Source organism: Gastrolobium bilobum, unplaced genomic scaffold (genome assembly GCF_033153095.1).
Source record: "Gastrolobium bilobum isolate Gb01-03AN ecotype WA unplaced genomic scaffold, APGP_CSIRO_Gbil_v1 utg268813, whole genome shotgun sequence".
Taxonomy (NCBI): Eukaryota; Viridiplantae; Streptophyta; class Magnoliopsida; order Fabales; family Fabaceae; genus Gastrolobium; species Gastrolobium bilobum.
In genome coordinates, this window is record NW_026897221.1 from 1 (window position 1) to 20,298 (window position 20,298).

A 20,298-nucleotide genomic window follows, 5' to 3' on the forward strand; every position below is an offset into this window, starting at 1 on the left:
TTTCCCACCACTACAAAGTTTAAAATTCAAAATTGAAATTTAAATGAAATTCGAAATTTAAAATAAATATTTCAGAAAATAATGAGTTATTATTAATTTTAAAATTTTAATGTAGAAAGCAGTGGGACATCGAATGAGTTGTCTGCCACCAACAAATGATTCACTTAAATTTTAATTTATTTTAATTCGATTTTTAGAGTAAATTATATATTTATTTAATTTAAACTGTTTAGCCTTTATTTTGCAATTTAAGATCCCATTGAATCTGTTGAGCAATTACACTGTGTCATTTCAATTCAAGAATCAGAAAAACCATTTATAATGGCAACGACAATTACGTTTTAGGTGGCAATGATAATAAATGACATTTATAACTATTAATATTGTTTGATTTATGTCTTTACATATTCCATTAAATCTGTACATTAAATTTTCATATATGTTATCTTTACCTACTTAAATGTCATTTAAAATGACGTTTCACTTACCCGTAACTATTAGCATGTAGGTCAACAGATTGGACTTCAGCGTAAAACATAAAAGTCCTTTTTTAAAATGACGTTTCGTGCAGTTTTTATAACTTCGAACATATTGTAATTATACCCAATTAACCCCTTTTTTAAAAATGTCATTAATCCTTGCTGTGTTGGTATTGTAAAAGTTTGGACACGGGGTATAACAATTTTTTCATTTAAATTTCAAATATATATGATCCTCCAACCACTACAACACTCACCATCTATTCGAAGTTCACACAATTCACAGTCACAATTCACAATTCATCTCTTTTATGAGCCTGTCTGCTCCCACTTCAATTCCCAAAGCCTAGCCCTCACCTACACCTTAAAACCCAACCGGTTGTCTTTTCCTTTTAATGACATTTATGCCCTTCCTTTCCTTCAATGGCGTAACCTACTTAGTTCCTCTCTCTCATTCCCGAGATATAAGGCATTATGGCCGTTTGGTACGTAGGTTTTTACAGGATTCCGGGAAACTGAATTTTTCCAAATTTTAAATTTTCGGATATTTTCATAAACTGAATGTAAAAATCATATGTTTGAAAATTAAGATTCTTGGACAAATAAAAATTTCTCCTGTACCAAATGCCATATGGTCTTAGGAAAGAGAGAGAAGAAATCAATGTTAATTTTAATCATTTGTGAATTTAAATTTTATATCTAGTATAAAAGCGTAAGTAATGCTCAACTTTTTTTTTTTGGGTCTTTTGATTTTTTGATAAATATAAAAAAAAACTTTAAATATTTTTTAAAATGAGGGTTAACAATTTGCATGTAAAAAAATAGAAGAAATTTAATACAGTTATCTCCCACTAAAAGATGTTAAATTCTTTTCCCACCTATATCAACTTCAAATCTCGAAATTTCAAAAAAAAAAAAAGAGAATATTAATGAACCTGTTTGCCACTAATTAATGCTGAACTCTTTTCTTTGGGTTTTTTGGTTTTTCGATAAATTTAAAAAAAGCATTAAATGATTTTTAAAATGAGGGTTAACAATTTCCATGTAGAAAATAATAGAAATTTAATACAGTTGTCTCTCACTAAAAGATGTTAAATTCTTTTCCCACCTATATCAACTTCAAATTTTGAAATTTCAAAAAAAAAAGTGGGATAGTAATGCTTATGTCTGCCACTAATTAATGCTGAACTCTTTTCTTGGGATCTTTTGGTTTTTTTTATAAATATGCAAAAAAACATTAAATATTTTTTATAATGAGAGTTAACAATTCTCATGTAGAAAATAATAGAAATTTAATACATCTGTCTCTCACTAAAAGATGTTAAACTCTTTCCCCACCTATACAATTTTGAATTTTGAATTCTAAAAAAAGAAGTGGGATATTAATGCACCTGTCTACCACTAATTAATGTTGATTTTCGCACTAACTATTTAGAAATATAAAAACACTATTAATGTTTTAGTTATTAATAATAAAAATGTATTAAATTGAAAAAAGAATACAAACCAAAAGAGCACTAACAGTACTTCTCTGCCTGAATCGCAAAGGACACTTGTAAAAACAGGGAGAGTCGTGTCCGACACGCTCCGACACGACGACACGCTCTGACACGGTGTCGGACACGCGGACAACTTTTTCTGACACGTTGACCATTTCGACACGCGAATTTGACCGTGTCCGACACGGTCAAATGGCATTTTCGTAATTTTTTTTAAATTTTTTTAAATTTTTATTTTTTTAAATTAAAATATATTAATAAAGCTTCCACCTAATCATATCAATCTTATTTTTTTGTCTTTTTCCCCCTTAAGTAGATAAGAGATCATCTCAACATCATTGTTATCAATTCCTATCACGCTCTTGTTATATCTCCTTGTCTCTGATCTCTCTCTAATATGATTTGATCTCTCTATCTGATATTATATCTCTCTCATCCCAGTTCTTATTTTTTTATTAAAGCTTCCATCTTTATAACGTGTTGATGGGTATTATTAATTTAGTTTCATTTTTTTTTGTTAAATTATTAAATATTAAATGAAATATACACTATAAATTAAAAATATTATTTAATATTAAAACGTGTCCCAATGTGTCGAAATCCATAACTTTTTAGGATTGACGTGTCGGAGTGTCGTGTCGTATCGTGTCACGTGTCGCGTGTCGTATCGTGTCACGTGTCGCGTGTTGTATCGGTGCTACATAGATAACAACGCCAAGAATATTATAAGTCAATTTTTTTTTGGTAGGCTATTATAAGTCAAATTAAACTTTTTATTAACGTAGACATTTACTTAGTTTTTATTATACGTCAAATGAAAGCTAGATAAAATCATCGGACATTATAAAGCCAAGAATGATTGCGAAATATGATTTATCATTTACGTAGACATTTAATTTCAATAATTTATTCACATTTAATTTCGCTAGAGAAGTAAAAAGAAAATAAGAAGGATATACAAAGGATACATAATAAAAGTCATACATAAAATAAAAAATAAAAAAATAAAAAATAAAAGGAAAGAATATATAATAATATATCTTTTTCGTTATTATGGAGCCACAATTGTGTGATGCATATTCAAATAAAAGAAAAAGAAAAAGAAAAAAAGGGAAGCTTCAAAATTGAAAAATCAAAATAGGGTAACCTATATCTTCTTCAGTCTTTCACAGCTTACAACAACAAGTTTAGCTCTTCTCTGAAGATCTGGAAACTCCAGATGCGCTTTCAAATAGTATAATAGTTGAAAGTGAACCCACCGTAAGGACGACAATTGTTCACTTGTTTCCTCGCATTGAACATTGAGGACATATGCTTCCAAGCTCGTTTGCTGAACAAATGATCATCAAATCTACTTCCATGACCAACCCGCTCTAACAAAAGATAAATAAAATACTGATCCATCTCAGGTTCAAGATTGATTGCAAGAGATGAATTGGAAGAATCGAAAGAAAAATGAGAGAGAAGTGGGAAAATAAAAAAACCATAACAGATGTAGATATGTAGATCGAAAGTAACAACTATAGTTACAGTAATGTTGATTGACAATCATCATTCTTTTCTAAGTGAACCAGAAAGTTTGTTTTCTAGTTATAGTTATACGAATTCTAGCTATCTGAATAATATCTCTAAGAATGATGATGATCATTACATGTATGGGACTCAATCTAGTTGGAATAATAACATTAATAGTTGCATTGATAGTTATCTTCGTTCTCAAATCTTTATTGATAGTAACATTTTAGATGATAGTGTCAAATATAATGACAGTTACTTTTTTAGTAACATTTGTGGTAAGGGCAAAAATGGTAGTGAAAGCGAGAGTTCTAGTATAAAAAATCGCACAAACGACACAAATGATAGTGATTTCACTAGAAGAGAAAGTTCTAATGATCTCGATGAAAATCAAAAGTACAAGCATTTGTGGATAGAATGTGAAAATTGTTATGGATTAAATTATAAGAAATTGTTTCAATCCAAAATGAATATTTGTGAGCACTGTGATATCATTTGAAAATGAACAGTTTAGATAGAATTGAACTTTCGATTGATCAGGGTACTTGGAATCCTATGTATGAAGACATGGTCTCTCTGGATCCCATTGAATTTCATTCAGAAGAAGAACCTTATAAAGATCGTATTGATTCTTATCAAAGAAAAACAGGATTAGCTGAGGCTGTTCAAACAGGTACAGGTCAACTAAACGGTATTCCTGTAGCAGTGGGGATTATGGATTTTCAATTTATGGGAGGTAGTATGGGATCCGTAGTAGGTGAGAAAATAACCCGTTTGATCGAATATGCTACCAATGAGCTTTTACCTCTTATTCTAGTATGTGCGTCCGGAGGAGCACGTATGCAAGAAGGAAGTTTGAGCTTGATGCAAATGGCTAAAATATCTTCGGCTTTATATGATTATCAAACAAATAAAAACTTATTCTATGTATCGATCCTGACATCTCCTACTACAGGAGGGGTGACAGCTAGTTTTGGCATGTTGGGGGATATCATTATTGCCGAACCAAAACGCTTACATTGCATTTGCGGGTAAAAGAGTAATTGAACAAACGTTAAATAAGGCAGTACCCGAAGGTTCACAAGCAGCAGAATTTTTATTCCAAAAAGGCTTATTTGATTCAATCGTACCGCGTAATACTTTAAAGTGGGTTCTGAGTGAGTTATTTCAGCTCCACGCTTTCTTTCCTTCGATTCAAAATGAAAAATCAAGCATAGACTAAAATTATTTTTTTTTTCAAAAATAAATTATGAGACAAAAAGCAAATTAGAACACACAGGAGAATAGTAAGACGATAATACTCGAAGAGTACTAAGAATAAAAAAAAGGGTGTATTATCATACATATGCTTCTTGCAGAAATAGAAAGCGAAATCCATCCATTTATTTCATTCTACATTCCTTATATTATTGATTATTTGATTCTATTTATACTCTTGATTCTTTTCTTAATCTTTTTTTTTATTATACTTAGTATAATTATTAAATTTTACTAAGTATAAGTATATATGAATTCGATTGATTATAGATTATAGACTATCTTTATAAAAAACAGGAATAATCCAAAAATTAATAGAAAAAAAACAGGTACAAATATTAAATTGAGGTCCCCTTTCTATGATAAACCTACCCTCCATTTTGGTGCCTTTAGTGGGCCTAGTATTTCCGGCAATTGCAATGGCTTCCTTATTTCTTCATGTTCAAAAAAACAAGATTTTTTAGATACGGATAGTGGAGACAAATCTCGTATTTTTTTTTTTTAGATCTGGAAGCAGTTCTATGATTTCCTCCTAAAGGTTTACATCAAAATAATGCTAGTTGATGAAAGTTACTTCGGATCGGATAAGTAAAGTAAAATTCATTATGCTTGGGTTTTTTATTTCCCCTATTCCAATAAAGTAGAACTGGATCAAGTATGAGTTGGCGATCAGAACGTATATGGATAGAACTTATAACGGGGTCTCGAAAAACAAGCAATTTTTGCTGGGCCTTTATCCTTTTTGTAGGTTCATTGGGGTTCTTATTGGTTGGAGCTTCCAGTTATCTTGGTAAGAATTTGTTATTTTTATTTCCGTCTCAGGAAATTCTTTTTTTTCCACAAGGGATCGTGATGTCTTTCTATGGAATTGCGGGTCTCTTTATTAGTTCTTATTTGTGGTGTACAATTTCGTGGAATGTGGGTAGTGGTTATGATCGATTCGATAGAAAAGAGGGAATAGTGTGTATTTTTCGTTGGGGATTTCCTGGAAAAAGTCGTCGTATTTTTCTCCGATTCCTTATCAAAGATATTCAGTCCATCAGACTCGAAGTTAAGGAGGGTATTTCTACTCGCCGTGTCCTTTATATGGAAATCATAGGACAGGGAGCCATTCCCTTGGCTCGTATTGACGAGAATTTGACTCCGCGGGAAGTGGAACAAAAAGCTGCAGAATTAGCTTATTTTTTGCGTGTACCTATTGAAGTATTTTGAAAAAAAAAAAGAACGCTTTTTTAGGGAAAAACATTTTTTCGAAATTTTTGTATTTTAAATTTAAAAAAGGGGCATTCTTTTATTTTGAAATTCAACTTCATTATGATAAGTGTTCTTTTTTTGTGTATTCATGAAAAGGAATAATTCCTTCGAATCTTAGCAATTGATATCTTCTGATGAAAGGTTCTTTTTTTGTTCATTCGAATTGGGAGTGGATTCTTTCGCTTTCTTATTTTATTAGGTTTCTGTTTTCTTTCTAAATTAAAGATTATTATCATAAAGATTATTATCATATAGGGTTTGACGAAACGAATGAGGTGAAGCTGAGTTCATTAAAGATACAAAATGGCAAAAAAGAAAGCATTAATTCCCCTTCTATATATTACATCTATAGTCTTTTTGCCCTGGTGCATCTCTTTCATATTTACGAAAAGTCTGGAATCTTGGATTGTCAACTGGTGTAATACTAGGCAATCCGAAATTTTCTTGAATCTGATTCAAGAAAAGAGTATTCTAAACAAATTCATAGAATTCAAGGAACTGTTCCTATTGGATGAAATGCTAAAGGAATACCCGGAAACACGTCTACAAAACCTCCGTACCGGAATTTACAAAGAAACCATCCAATTGATCAAGAAGCACAACGAAGAACATATTCATACTTTTTTGCACTTCTCGACAAATATTATCTATTTTGTTATTCTAAGTGGTTATTCTATTCTAGGTAATCAAGAACTAATTATTCTGAATTCTTGGGTTCAAGAATTCCTATATAACTTAAGTGACACAATAAAAGCTTTTTCTATTCTTTTATTAACCGATTTATGTATAGGATTCCATTCAACCCACGGTTGGGAACTAATGATTGGTTCTGTCTATCAAGATTTTGGATTTGTTCAGAATGGTCAAATTATATCGGGTCTTGTTTCTACTTTTCCGGTAATTTTAGATACCATTTTTAAATATTGGATTTTCCGTTATTTAAATCGCATATCTCCCTCCCTTGTAGTGATTTATCATTCAATGAATTACTGAAAAAACGATTCACTGGTGTAATTCTAAAGTTTTTTATTTTTTACAAAAGTTCTAAACATTCAAAAATTGACTTATTTTTTTTCTTTCTACCCACTCAAGGGATTCTTCCTATATTCTAGGAAAATTATTCCACTAAATAGCAGAATCGTGGATAGGGAACTATACCAGCCACCTACCGAATCTTATTGTAGAAATTTTCAGGATCAATGGATTGGACCATGCAAACTAGAAATGCATTTTCTTGGATAAAGGAAGAGATTACTCGATCTAGATTTACAAAAAAAGAAAAGAAAAAAAAAGCGACAAATGTGTATCCATTACCACAATAAATTGAAGATTAAGGACTGAAATCTATCTGCTTATTTAAACTCTACATACATATAGATAGGACAATCATCTTTGGCTAAAAGAAACACCAACAAGAAAAAGAAAAAGGAAATGTGGAGATTGAAGATAGCAGACGGTGGAAATGACCCATATCTCTTCTCCACAAACAATTTCGTGGGAAGGCAAACATGGGAGTTCGATCCTGAGGCAGGAAGCCCCGAGGAGCGAGCCCAGGTTGAAGCTGCCCGTCACAATTTCTATAACAATCGCTTCCGTGTCAAGGCCTGTTCTGATATTCTGTGGCGCTTTCAGGTGTCTTTTTTGTTTTTTTCCTTTTTAAGCCAGTTTGGATTCTATTTTCTTTAAGTTATAGGTTACTTATAAGGTATAGCTAAAAAAAAAAAATTAAAATTTGAAAATTTCTTTTTACGTTAGAAGCTACTTATAAGCTAAAGCGTACAATTCAAGAAAAGTTGATAAGAGTTAAAAAAAAAGTTCTCCTAGGAGCTTTTGTCATTTATCTTTTTTTTTTATTATAAATTTTTATTATAAGACCATTTTTTATTATAAGACATTTTCTTAAAATATGTTTGGCTTAACTTTTTCTTATAAATAACTTCTGGTTAAAAAAAAGGATCCAAATAAGCACTAAAAACTGTTTGATAATTACATAAAAAAATTAGCTTAAAACTTACTTAAAAGCACATGTTTCAAGAAAACTCTCTCTATCTCTATAGTTATTTATTTAAAAAAAATACACAATTCAAAAAAAGTTGGTAAGAACATAAAAAAAATTCCTCCTAAGAGATTTTGACTTTTAGCTTTTTTCTTTATTATAAAAAATAAAATTTTTTATTATAAGAGTTTTCCTCAAAACTTGGCCTAATTTCTACTTATAAATAGCCAGTGATTTGTATGGCTAAAATTTTAAGTTTTTCAAAAAAAATCGATCCAATCCTAATCAAATAAAATTGGAATGGATTGGATTAGATCTTTTTAAAAAATCCAAACCGAATGGATGATTAAACGATCAAAGCAGATAAATTGAATCAGATAATTTTTGCTTCAAAACCGATTCAATTTAAACCGCGAACATCTCTAACTATATGTATATCAACCTTATAATTTTAAAAATATTTTTTCTTATAACTTCATGTTTTTAAATTTTATCTAACTTTAAAAGTATCTCTACAATATACGACATATAATACTATCATGCATGTAGTTGTTTTTGTCATGTTAATATGACCTTATATTGTATTGCCTATGGCCTTAGATATAAGTATTCATTTTCCATTTTGCAATATGTTTAGCGGTTAAACTGATAATTCAGTCTGGTCGATGCAGTTTCTGAGAGAAAAGAACTTCCGACAAATAATAGGTAGTACGAAGATGGAGGACGAAGAGATTACGTACCAGAATACAACAGCGGCGTTAAGAAGGGCCACCCATTACCTATCAGCATTGCAAGTTACTGATGGCCATTGGCCTGCTCAAATAGCTGGTCCACTCTTTTTTCTTCCTCCTTTGGTCAGTGTCATATATACTTTATTTCATTGGTAATTATTAATTATGATCCTCTAACGGTATAAGTAAAGTTACTTTATTTAGTAGACCTTTTTTTTTCTCTTTATAACATTAGTATATATATATATATATATATATATTATTAAGATTGATTAGCATATCATCTTAATCTTCAATTTTTATGTATATTAAATATAAATTTTGAATTTTGAATAACAAATACATTAAGGTTTTATATTTGTCCTTTTAAATGATAGTTATTTTAATTAAAATTATTAGTATTTATTTAATATTTAAAATTTAAAAAAAAAATCTCTCACTTTCTCCAACTATGATTCTGTTTTTTTACCATAAAATACAGTAATTTTGATTAAAATGGCACAATTATATATTATTTAAAAATATAAAGTTTAATCTCATACACGGTCATTTAATTAATTTTTAACATTGAATTAGACTTTTCTAAGAATCAATTTGATATTCTGAAAATAGTAAAATTAAAGATCAAATAGGCATAAAAGATTGACATTTGTGATGTATTTAAATCAAATATAATGTTGCACGACAAAAAATTTGTGTCCTACAGACATCATCAAAAACAGTGTCAATTTTTTTTTTCTTTTATTTCAAGTGGAACCCATGTTTTGTGTGTTAGTAGGACACAAATATTTTGTCCTTGTAACATTATATTTGATTTCCCCATTTATTATTAGAAGCTCAAACCGGTAACATTTAAATTTTCTAAAGATCAAAAAAATATTTATTTCAAGGGAAAATAGTTTGTTCTTTTAAAGGATCTAAGTTATATTATTTTACCCTCTTATAAATATGTACTAATATAATATTAAAGTTATATTTTTTTTCTCTCTTCAAAAACTTTCGGCTGATGTGGAAAGTGAAAAAAGTACAATTTTAATATTATAACTATGTATTCCCCGGAGTACATAGTTATAAGTGGATGAAATGACATAACTTAGATCTTTTAAAAGGACAAAATGTTTTCTCTTATTTTAATTTGATTTTTTGGATGCTCCTGAAATTTTGAGAAATTTACTCGTTGTTATTAATAATTTGATATGCACCGGATTTTTTAGGAAGTTCAAGTTCAGATGCCCTAATGAACATAAATTTTGCACTTGCCATAAAATATTGCAGGTATTTTGCATGTACATTACAGGCCATCTTGATTCAGTATTCCCAGAAGAGCACCGCAGAGAGATGCTTCGTCATATTTATTGCCACCAGGTATACTTGTTCAATTTCAGACTATACGCGTACATACCCAATTAACCATGATGTAAAATTAGTGAATAATTAGCATTGTTGTATATTAAATTATTAATTGAAGAATGAAGATGGGGGGTGGGGATTACACATAGAAGGACATAGCACCATGTTTTGTACTGCACTCAACTACATATGTATGCGCATTCTTGGAGAAGGGCCTGATGGAGGTCAAGATGATGCGTGTGCTAGAGCTCGCAAGTGGATTCAAGATCATAATGGCGTAACATATATACCGTCGTGGGGAAAAACTTGGCTTTCGGTATGTTTTTCTAATATATTCAATATAATGGTCTACTCATATAGTTTATGATAGTATCTTCATTTCAACTGACAGACATATGAAGGGTAAGGATAATATAAGGGTTTGATGTTTCTGCTTTTGTTGTAGAATTTTTTTTTTATATTTTTTTGTGAATTGGTTTCATTATAAGGAACATAACATAACTATTTATGCAAATATTTTTTTTTATACAAACATATTTTTTCTTCTTTTTATTTTTCATGCGTACATGTTGTTGTACGTCACTTATATGAGTCAATCTTGCAACTGCAGATACTAGGTTTATTCGATTGGTCGGGAGCCAACCCAATGCCTCCAGAGTTTTGGATGCTTCCTTCTTTTCTTCCTATGCATCCAGGTGGATTATGATATAACTAATCCTGTCCGGTTATTATGTATGCAATAACATAATAATTTATACATGAAATTAATATACAACTTACTAAATTGAGCGTTTTTTTATCGAAAATTATAATTGTCCAGCTCTTGTTGCACACCGTTTTTGGACCGGTAACTGGTGAACACGTGTTTTAAGTAAACAGTATGCATATATATAGCATATATAATTATTTTTTTATGCGATTGTTATTTGAATTAATGCAGCTAAAATGTGGTGTTATTGCCGGCTAGTTTACTTGCCCATGTCTTACTTATATGGGAAGAGATTTGTGGGTCCAATCACACCACTTATTCTTCAGTTGAGAGAAGAAATCTTTATTCAACCTTACCATAAAATTAATTGGACAAAAGCACGTCATGCCTGTGCAAAGGTGAGAGAGTAGATCAATCTATATATTATCATCAGTAGATCACCAAACTATATGATCGTGGAAGAATTGTTAATTCATGTCATATATGTACGTATCACAGGAAGATCTTCACTATCCTCATCACTTCATCCAAGATCTATTATGGGATAGTCTATACATTTTCACTGAGCCACTTCTTACGCGTTGGCCATTCAACAATATGGTAAGAGAGAAGGCCCTTCAAATAACAATGAAACATATCCATTACGAAGATGAGACTGGTCGATACATAGACAATGGAAGTGTGGAAAAGGTGGGTATCATATCACCTTTCGCTGTACCATGCATCAACTATATACAATTAAAATAAAATTAAAGACACATATAATTCTAAACATTATAAAATAAACGTTAACATTCTATAAATTTATTTTTCGAGAGAAATTCTCTCATGCACAGATAAAATTCGATGTGGGTTCCACTATGTGTTTTTCTCTCTTCTCTAATTAGTGGGACTCTTATTACATTTTGTGTGTGCACGAGAGGATTTCTCACTCATGTAACATGAAAAAAATAATATCCTTTATTTATTTACTGTCCAGGTTTTGTTTATGCTTGCTTGTTGGGTGGATGATCCAAATGGAGATGCTTTCAAGAAGCATCTTGCAAGGATCCCCGATTACTTATGGCTTTCAGAAGATGGAATGACCATGCAGGTCTGACCTCTTTCTCTCTCTCTGTTTAGCTTTTCCAAAACGTGGAATCAATAGGATATTAAATAATGCACTTTATCGTATTTGATGTAGAGTGTTGGTAGCCAATCATGGGATGCTGGATTGGCAGTTCAAGCTCTGCTTGCCACTAACCTTATTGACGAAATTGGTCCTACACTTTTGAAAGGACATGATTTTCTCAAGAAATCTCAGGTGCATGTGTTTAGTATTCATTCCACTCGAACTAAGAAACATATTGACGTAGAACTAACTACCTACAAATTCACAATAATTTTTAATTTAGCGCTATTTTCTTAATACTAATAATCGATATCCCTAGACCACGAAAGATGGGAGAAAAACATGATTGATCTTATAAACAACATAAGTGAGCCCTAATTCATTTTCCATCACATATTTATAAATGATTGATTTTTTCGTTATCATTACTTGTTGAACAATTATATTTGTGTGCTAGCTCTAGTTAGCAGTAATGAATTAAAGTTCCAATTTCATAGGTTAAGGAAAACCCTTCAGGAGACTTTAAAAGAATGTTTCGTCACATTTCTAAAGGATCATGGACCTTCTCTGATCAAGATAATGGATGGCAGGTTTCTGATTGCACTGCAGAATGTTTGAAGGTAATTAAGCAAATTAATTCTTGAACTTGGTTTCACTCAGTGGTTAAGACTAGACAAATAATCATGTTGTATTTCAGTGCTGTCTACTTTTATCAATGTTGCCATCAGAGATAGTTGGTGAGAAGATGGATGATGAAAAGTTATTTGATTCGGTTAATCTCCTTTTGTCGCTTCAGGCAAGTTTTATTAAATTTACATCCATATGCTTTTAATTAATTAACCAATGGCCCTTTTTTCTTTTCTTTTTTTACAACAAATGGCCCTTCTATTTGCATAATTTTGGTTTCCATCATAATAGCATGGGAAGCAATTAAGTTGTTTGCTTAGAGCACACTAATTTTTTATTTCTATTTTTTGTACGTGATTGACTTTTGAGTCTGAAATCTCCAATTCGATTATTGCAGGGTAAGAAAGGCGGTTTCGCAGGCTGGGAGCCAGCAGGAGCTCAAGAATGGTTGGAAGTATGTGATAAATCCCATATTTCATTTTAATGTATCATATTACGTGAGAAATCCATTAATAGACGAGGAATGATCCGTTTACAAATTTTATTTTACAAACTTTTACAAATTACACTATGTACTTCCGGAAGTACATTACTAACTGAGTGTAATTCCGGAAGTACATAGTGTAGTTTGTAAGAATTTGTAAATAAAAAGTTTGTAAATATAATCATTCCATCAATAGATACATGGTCACAATTTTAATGAAAAGAAATGGAAAAGGCAAAATGATTATTTTAATTTTGACAGTTAATTTATCAACGAATGAATAAGATTATTCACATTAATATTAATAGAATTCATTCTCCTACGAGGCTCCCTCATAGTGTCCACTCATATTTCCCTTGCACGCATCCCTTTATACACAAAGGTTTAAACTTTGAAATAACCGAAGTGGCCGATGACTGGCCAACTCAAGCGCTTTGAAGCTCAATGGGCATGAGAAGAGAAACGACCCAAAATCCAAGCTAGAATTAGAGCTAGATTTGCCAAAAGGAGGATAAAATTATAAAAACATGTAGTGGCAAAGAAGACTTCTCGTAGCGGGCCAAAAAGCTGTTATAATTGCCGAACGCAACTAATCATTACGATGAAGTACGAACCAATCACACAAGACAAACCAAACTGAGAAGCTTCGAAAACAAGTTATTCAATCCGACCAGAGTAATTAAAGGAAAGAATTGTATGCTCCAAATACCAATGTGATGATCCGATGATAGGATCAAACTCCCAACACCTTGGCACTTTGACTTAGTCATTCATCTCAACTAATAAGAATGAAACTTGTTTATTTATTTCAAGAACGGTAACTATCTATTAATTAATTAATCTGCGATGTCAACCATTTCAGCTGCTCAACCCCACAGAATTTTTTGAGGACATTGTAGTTGAGCATGAATATGTTGAATGTACTACATCAGCAATTGAGGCTTTTATTTTGTTTAAGAAACTATATCCGGAGCATAGGAAGAAAGAAATCGAGAATTCCATTATTAATGCAATTCGATTCCTTGAGGATACCCAAACAACTGATGGTTCATGGTATGGTAATTGGGGAGTTTGCTTCATTTATGGCACCTACTTTGCTGTTGCTGGGCTTGCAGCATGTGGCAAGACTTACTCCAATTGCACTGCAATTCGAAAAGCAGTTGAGTTTCTTCTCGCAACACAGGGAGAGGATGGTGGGTGGGGGGAGAGCTATCTATCATGCCCAAAAAAGGTAGATAGATTTATTGAATGATTTATAAATTAACTACCCTTTATGAATATGGCTTGATGAATTGAATGATGCAGATATACGTACCCCTTGAAGGAAATCGTTCAAATGTTGTACAAACTGCATGGGCTCTGATGGCTCTCATTCATTGTGGACAGGTCTACTTTTTATTTCTTGCAAATTGCAATTCACTTTTTGCCTCTGCGACCGACCGATCTAATTCGCTTTCTTAATCATAATTCAAAAAATAAAATTGTTAAATAATTTTTTTTTCCTTTTCTAATTTCTATGCAGTATAAGAGAGACCCAGCTCCTCTTCATCATGCAGCAAAGTTACTCATCAATTCTCAACTGGAAGATGGTGATTGGCCACAACAGGTATCGGTCTACCCTTTGATGTCATTTTATGGCGGAGCGAGATTATTTGTGATGAGTAAAATTACATATACTTTAAAATTTAAATTTAAAATAAAAAATATATATAATTGAATGAAAATACTCATAACATGTGAATCATATTACATAAATCGCAATATAATCCTAAAAATCAACTTTCGAGCCATGACATCCACCTTATGTCATTTTAGTAAGGCTTTTTTCTACGTATGTCTTGATGTAGAATAGCAAACCTTAATCTATACTTACTTTTAATAATATTTTTACATAATCCTAAAAATCAAAAACCCAAAGTCATATGGTATGTTCAAATTTTAATCTTAAATTTATTAAAAGAATACAATTTATTTATATATCCATCTTTATGCATTAAAGAGCTGATCCTTTTTAAGGATAGTTAAATCTTTTAATATACATGTGTTATTCTTAATTTTTTTTTAAAAGTAAATTCAAATTCTTTGAGTTAATTATACATATTCAAATTTTTTATAATTTACTTATTTCTTCTCTTTTGGTCCATATTTTTAAAGTTTTACATGAATTGATTATATATATCTCATTTTTAATTTTAATTTTTTTCTTTTAGATATTTTTTAAATTCATTTTTTTATTTTTATCCAAAATAACAAATATCTGTACAATACATGATATACTTGTTAGTTATTAATTATTTCTTTAATTAATTTATGGCAGGAATCCACAGGCGTATTCTTGAGGAATTGCCTTATCCATTATGTAATGTATCGAAATATTTTTCCAATGTGGGCTCTAGCTGAATATCGCAAACTGATGGAATTGCCTTGAATGGTAGTTTAGTGTATACTATTAGAAATTTTTGTAATTACTAAGGGTTAAAATCAACTGTATTTTTCTTGTTTTAATAAAAAACCAGTTAAGTCATGATATATATGGAAATGTAGTATAAAGCCCAATTAGTTAAGTGACATTGGTATAGACCTTGGTTTATGTATTCTACCCAATGGGAATATAGTAATTATGCTGACCTTTATATGATAACCTATTGTGCTCATTGATTAACTCATCCAAGGTTTTGACCTTGTTTACAACATTGGTTAATGCATTTTACTTAAAGGAGAATGTACTATTATGTTGGTCTCAGTATGATATCTTGCTTTAATTGAAGTTGTATATTGCCCTATGGTTTCTTCATATGCATTCCTATTTTATCATTCTATTTATTTATTTTTTAAATCAATTTGTAAGTGTGTTTAGCTAATTTCATGTTCCGTGTTCTTAAAATACTTATTTTAATTTCTTAACACATATAAATATATATGTTCTTGTCAAATTCTAATTAATGAAAAAATTATTATAAATTATGGTGATTATAATGTTAGTACTTACTCCCTAATTTAGTTTAGATTTTAGGTACTCAATCAATTAAGTTTGATTAGTTAGCAAAGGTACATAGTTGTTGATATTGAGGATTGAAATTTGTGGGACAAATTGTAGTTTAGTAAATACAATAAGAATTAGATTACCAAAAAAAAAAATCCAATAAGAATTTTGAAAACACGTTATAAGGCTTTTCATATTATTTGGGCATGATTATTCGGAACATTATTTGTGAATTGTCAGAGTTCTTTATTGATAAAAATTATTGTTTGCGATTACCTGCCCAGTGGGGGTTCTTGTAACAATAATTTTTGAAATTTACATTGAGATAAAATTTTAAATAATATGAAATAATTGTATATTAGTTACTCTACCAAAAGGAGAGTTTATAATAGGCTTTTTGACCCTTTTGCCCCTCATTAATTAATTAATAACCAATTTGCCCCTCCCCAGAACTATCCATCATCCTGCCCCCTTTAGTCGATTAAGGTGAAGATTTAGTCGACTAAATTGTAAAAATACAGGAAATATGAAGCCCAAAATTTAATCGACTACAAAACCATCTTGATCGATTAAATTTCGAGGAGATTTAATCGACTAAAAATGTTATTTTGTCGATTAAATTTCGCTGGACCAGTTTTTTAAACCCCCCCATTTCGCGAAGGGGGTTATTTTCAAACCCTAGTCGATTACAAACCCCCAAAATACCACATCTTCAAGAACCGAACGAAACCCCTCCCCTTGGTCGTCCTATTGCACCATCAGAACTATCCACCTTTGTGTTTTATACTGGTCTAATCGACTACATTTTTTAGTCGATTAAACCAGTACAGGTTGATCGATTAAATCATTTCTTTTGGCATCCCATTCTGTTTTCCACGGATTTTTTTGGTTTGTTAGTGATTCTACACTCATGACCGACGTTAGTGTGACTTGGGGAAAACAATCTGTGATACAAAAAACAACGTGGATGTTATATTCCCTAAATGTAAATATATTGTTTGGAAACGTTGGTTTAGGCTTCCCCAAACATGGTTAATTCATTTTACACACATATTAGTCATTGTTCTCTGTTGCTATGGACAATTGTGACATGTTGTGCTATGGTTTGAACCAAATTGATCAAGTTAGTGGAAAAGTACCATTCATGGCATTTGTTGAACATTCCATGTCATCGGTTAAAAATTTGGATTGAAAGCAACATAAAGCATATGATTTAGTAACATAAAGTTTACAATACACAGTCACATAAAAGAAATACATGAACTAAACCATAAACACATTCATCGCCTCCCATGGTGCCTCCTAACATCAAGATCATAGCTGAATGCACAACATTGGTTCAACTCTGTCTAATCCTCATAGGACATGTACGTTTATTGTGACCAATTTGTTTGCAGGTGCTACATCTACTCTGACTCCTTGTGCACGTACCAAAGATGAATTTGGGATAATAGTTGGACCATCTATTTGTGGAATCAACAACTCATTACCCATTGGATACCAATGTGCAGCATAGACCTTGTCAATTTGTAAAATTGAAAACACAGGATCGACATAGTCATAGTGGTTCAATTTTTCTACCTTGCACATCGTGTAATACATACTCATAATGGCTGCACAGATAACATCAGAATCCAGCTGTCTATGGTCCCGGGTAAGACCTTGGTTTAGACATGTGTGTTCTTTACCCCACTTACTAACCACCAAAGTATTTCCATTCTTCGGCAACAATGCCCGCACGTACCAGGGACAACCATCAATATGGTATCGACACTTCATCACAAATCTATGCTCATCACTTTTTGCCACTACAGCAGTACGGTGAGCCTTCATACACTATAATTTGACTGCATGTTGCATTTCATATTTACTACAAAACTCCTGGTACAAATATAATGGATCCCCTAATTGCCAGCCACCGTGGAAGTCATCATCGTCATACAATATCTCTATCTCATCATTAGGGTGAGCCCAATTAATGAAGTAATAATGTGGGCTTTCGTTTCAAAATGGCTCAATCTCAGAACCTACGTCAAAATTTAAACTTTTTCGTTAGTACCAATGATAACACAAATATGAAATGTTCATTTAAAACTTTATTTTACTATCTTACCACTGCTAACAGGGTCAACACGAAGTGGTGGCATAACCTCAGAACTCAAGTTTCCTGAGTTTGTGTCAGCGTCAAAATTCCCCTCTACGTCTGTATCTGAGGTGTCACCTAGCGGAATAACACTCTTAGGCTCATCGACGTCATCACTATCCATATCCTTCTCGTGCTCATCCTCGTCTATTTCCCTCAGTGTTATCTCACTTTAGAGGTGCAAATAAACTGACGACTCTGACTTCTTTCATGCATAGGTGCAGATGAAGATTGACCGCAATCTATTTCAACATATATCTCAATAAAATTTTGAAATTTTCGGTCAACAATTTCATCTATGACACATTCCACATCTTCATCGTCACATATATCGTTACCAATATAGAATAAAGTATCCTTACCAACTGTAGACTCTACCCTGACGATCATCCGCTGAACGCATTGGCTGCCTTGTAGCCCCAATTTTTGGTGAATTCTCCCCTTCAGCTCATTGTATGTAGTGCCCCGTTTGATTTTCAACATTTTCGTTTTTCCTTCAAATTGAACAACATTGGGGCCTTCATAATGCTTTCCATCATAGTAGATCATTGTATCATAGATGTTTGGACTTGAGCTCATCTTTCACACGAATTAGGGAGTAGGATTCGGATTTTGGGGATTTGGGTTCGGATTTAAGTGGAATGACAATGATTTCACAATATTAAGTCTTTAGAGATGGTGGGATGAAGTGTAATCGTGATTGGAAGGATCACAGATGACAAACAAGAGATAGAGTGAGTTACAAAACGAAAATAATTGAAATGAGACCGAGAAAGGGCTGCATATAGGGTTTTCAGCGAAATTTAATCGACTAAATAACATTTTTAATCGATTAAATCTCACCGAAATTTAATCGATCAAGATGGTTTTATAGTCGATTAACTTTTGGGCTTCATATTTCCTGTATTTTTACAATTTAGTCGACTAAATCTTCACCTTAATCGACTAAAGGGGGCAGGATGGTGGATAGTTTCTAGGGGAGGGGCAAATTGGTTATTAATTAATTAATGAGGGGCAAAAGGGTCAAAAAGTCGTTTATAATATGTTAATTATTTCATTAAAATTATTTTATTACCCATAATTAATATAATTGCATTTAATGTAATGAATATACTTTTGATATAAATGATAACAATACCATAATAAAATTGTTGATTGGATTGAATTATAATGAATGGATATGAGATTTAGATTTTTCCTTATGAATTTCGATCTTAATAGGGCATAGTGCCGTTAAATAGTTAATGTAGAGAATATACTCATAATTTTTTTAAGAGAGAGAGAATAATTGATTTTGTGTGATCTTTAAGAGGAAGAGAATATATATTGTGAAGTCAATGAGAGATATTTGCTTAGTTTTTTGAGATCAAGATATGAGTTTATTTTTAATGTGCTTTCTTTAAGGCCTCTTTAAGAAAGATTTTGTATTTTATATCACTTTTGGAAAAACTTAGATTTTATTTATTTTTATTTTAGTGATGGAAAAATAATATCAAATTATTAGGTTATTAATTGGTTATGAATTTTATTTATTTTGTGGATGACTCAGTTATTGAGCATATTGACTGACTTTCTAACTAAAGGACTTAGGCCCAGGGTTTTTTCTTTAAATGAATGTGAAGAACATTGGCATTATGAGTTGCTTTGATGTACTTGGGAGTTTGAATTCAAAAATTTTCTTTATTTAGGACACTAATGTACTTTTCATTGTGAGCAATTGATAATGCATTGGTTTTTGCTATTATATGTTTGAGTATATATGTTTTTACATATCAATTGCAAAATTTTGGAACTTACTGTCATTAGGACCATCATGTTTGTGGTTGTCACTATATTGGAGTTTGGGACATAATGATGCCATGAAACTTGGTGTTGATTGGATTACTCGGCCCGTGGTTGACACTATATTTGATTGTATGGTGATTTTTTGATAAACTATGAAATTTCTTTGGTTTTAAGGCATTTGAAATAAATTTGAGGATTGACAAAGAAAATAGCAGTTTGGCTATTGTTGGATCACATTGAAATGCTATTTTTTTGTTGCACTCAACACTAATGACTAGTCGGTGAAGTCAAATAACATTTGTGACCATGGAAGGTCTTATATCAATGAATGATGTAATCACCGCATGATTCGTTGTTATTTGGCTTTAGTTGGAT

General features: G+C 31.5%; 3 protein-coding genes across 4 annotated transcripts; all 3 read left to right on the forward strand.

Moving 5' to 3' along the window:
* Positions 1–3,512: 3,512 nt before the first annotated feature.
* LOC133304937 (acetyl-coenzyme A carboxylase carboxyl transferase subunit beta, chloroplastic-like) lies at positions 3,513–4,965 on the forward strand. Its single transcript, XM_061505022.1, is given in 3 exon segments — positions 3,513–3,978; positions 3,981–4,501; positions 4,503–4,965. Coding segments are annotated over 3 exon segments (1,200 nt in total). The 3' UTR covers positions 4,716–4,965.
* A 30-nt stretch (positions 4,966–4,995) lies between these two features.
* On the forward strand, positions 4,996–6,997 carry LOC133304939 (chloroplast envelope membrane protein-like). The gene has a single exon (XM_061505026.1). It carries the CDS (start codon positions 6,308–6,310, stop codon positions 6,995–6,997), a length of 690 nt encoding a protein of 229 aa, XP_061361010.1. The 5' UTR covers positions 4,996–6,307.
* A 388-nt stretch (positions 6,998–7,385) lies between these two features.
* LOC133304938 (beta-amyrin synthase-like) lies at positions 7,386–15,743 on the forward strand. 2 transcript variants are annotated; one of them, XM_061505023.1, is made up of 16 exons: positions 7,386–7,636; positions 8,672–8,854; positions 10,007–10,096; positions 10,200–10,397; positions 10,692–10,776; positions 11,022–11,188; positions 11,289–11,480; positions 11,770–11,883; positions 11,974–12,093; positions 12,399–12,521; positions 12,599–12,697; positions 12,926–12,982; positions 13,875–14,243; positions 14,318–14,398; positions 14,535–14,618; positions 15,330–15,743. In XM_061505023.1, the coding sequence occupies exons 1-16, from the start codon at positions 7,436–7,438 to the stop codon at positions 15,438–15,440; spliced, it is 2,274 nt and encodes a 757-aa protein (XP_061361007.1). In that variant the 5' UTR covers positions 7,386–7,435; the 3' UTR covers positions 15,441–15,743. The 2 variants fall into 2 exon arrangements, with proteins under 2 accessions (XP_061361007.1, XP_061361009.1); XM_061505025.1 differs by lacking the exon at positions 7,386–7,636 and having other exon boundaries at positions 8,715–8,828.
* Positions 15,744–20,298: the final 4,555 nt, after the last annotated feature.

Bases quoted from the DNA above. Each gene is read 5' to 3' on its own strand.
- LOC133304938 (XM_061505023.1), top strand. From the start codon at position 7,436: ATGTGGAGATTGAAGATAGCAGACGGTGGAAATGACCCATATCTCTTC. The intron at 8,855-10,006 runs GTCAGTGTCATA...AAAATATTGCAG, and splicing joins TCTTTTTTCTTCCTCCTTTG to GTATTTTGCATGTACATTAC. The intron at 14,399-14,534 runs GTCTACTTTTTA...ATTTCTATGCAG, and splicing joins CTCTCATTCATTGTGGACAG to TATAAGAGAGACCCAGCTCC.
- LOC133304939 (XM_061505026.1), top strand. From the start codon at position 6,308: ATGGCAAAAAAGAAAGCATTAATTCCCCTTCTATATATTACATCTATA.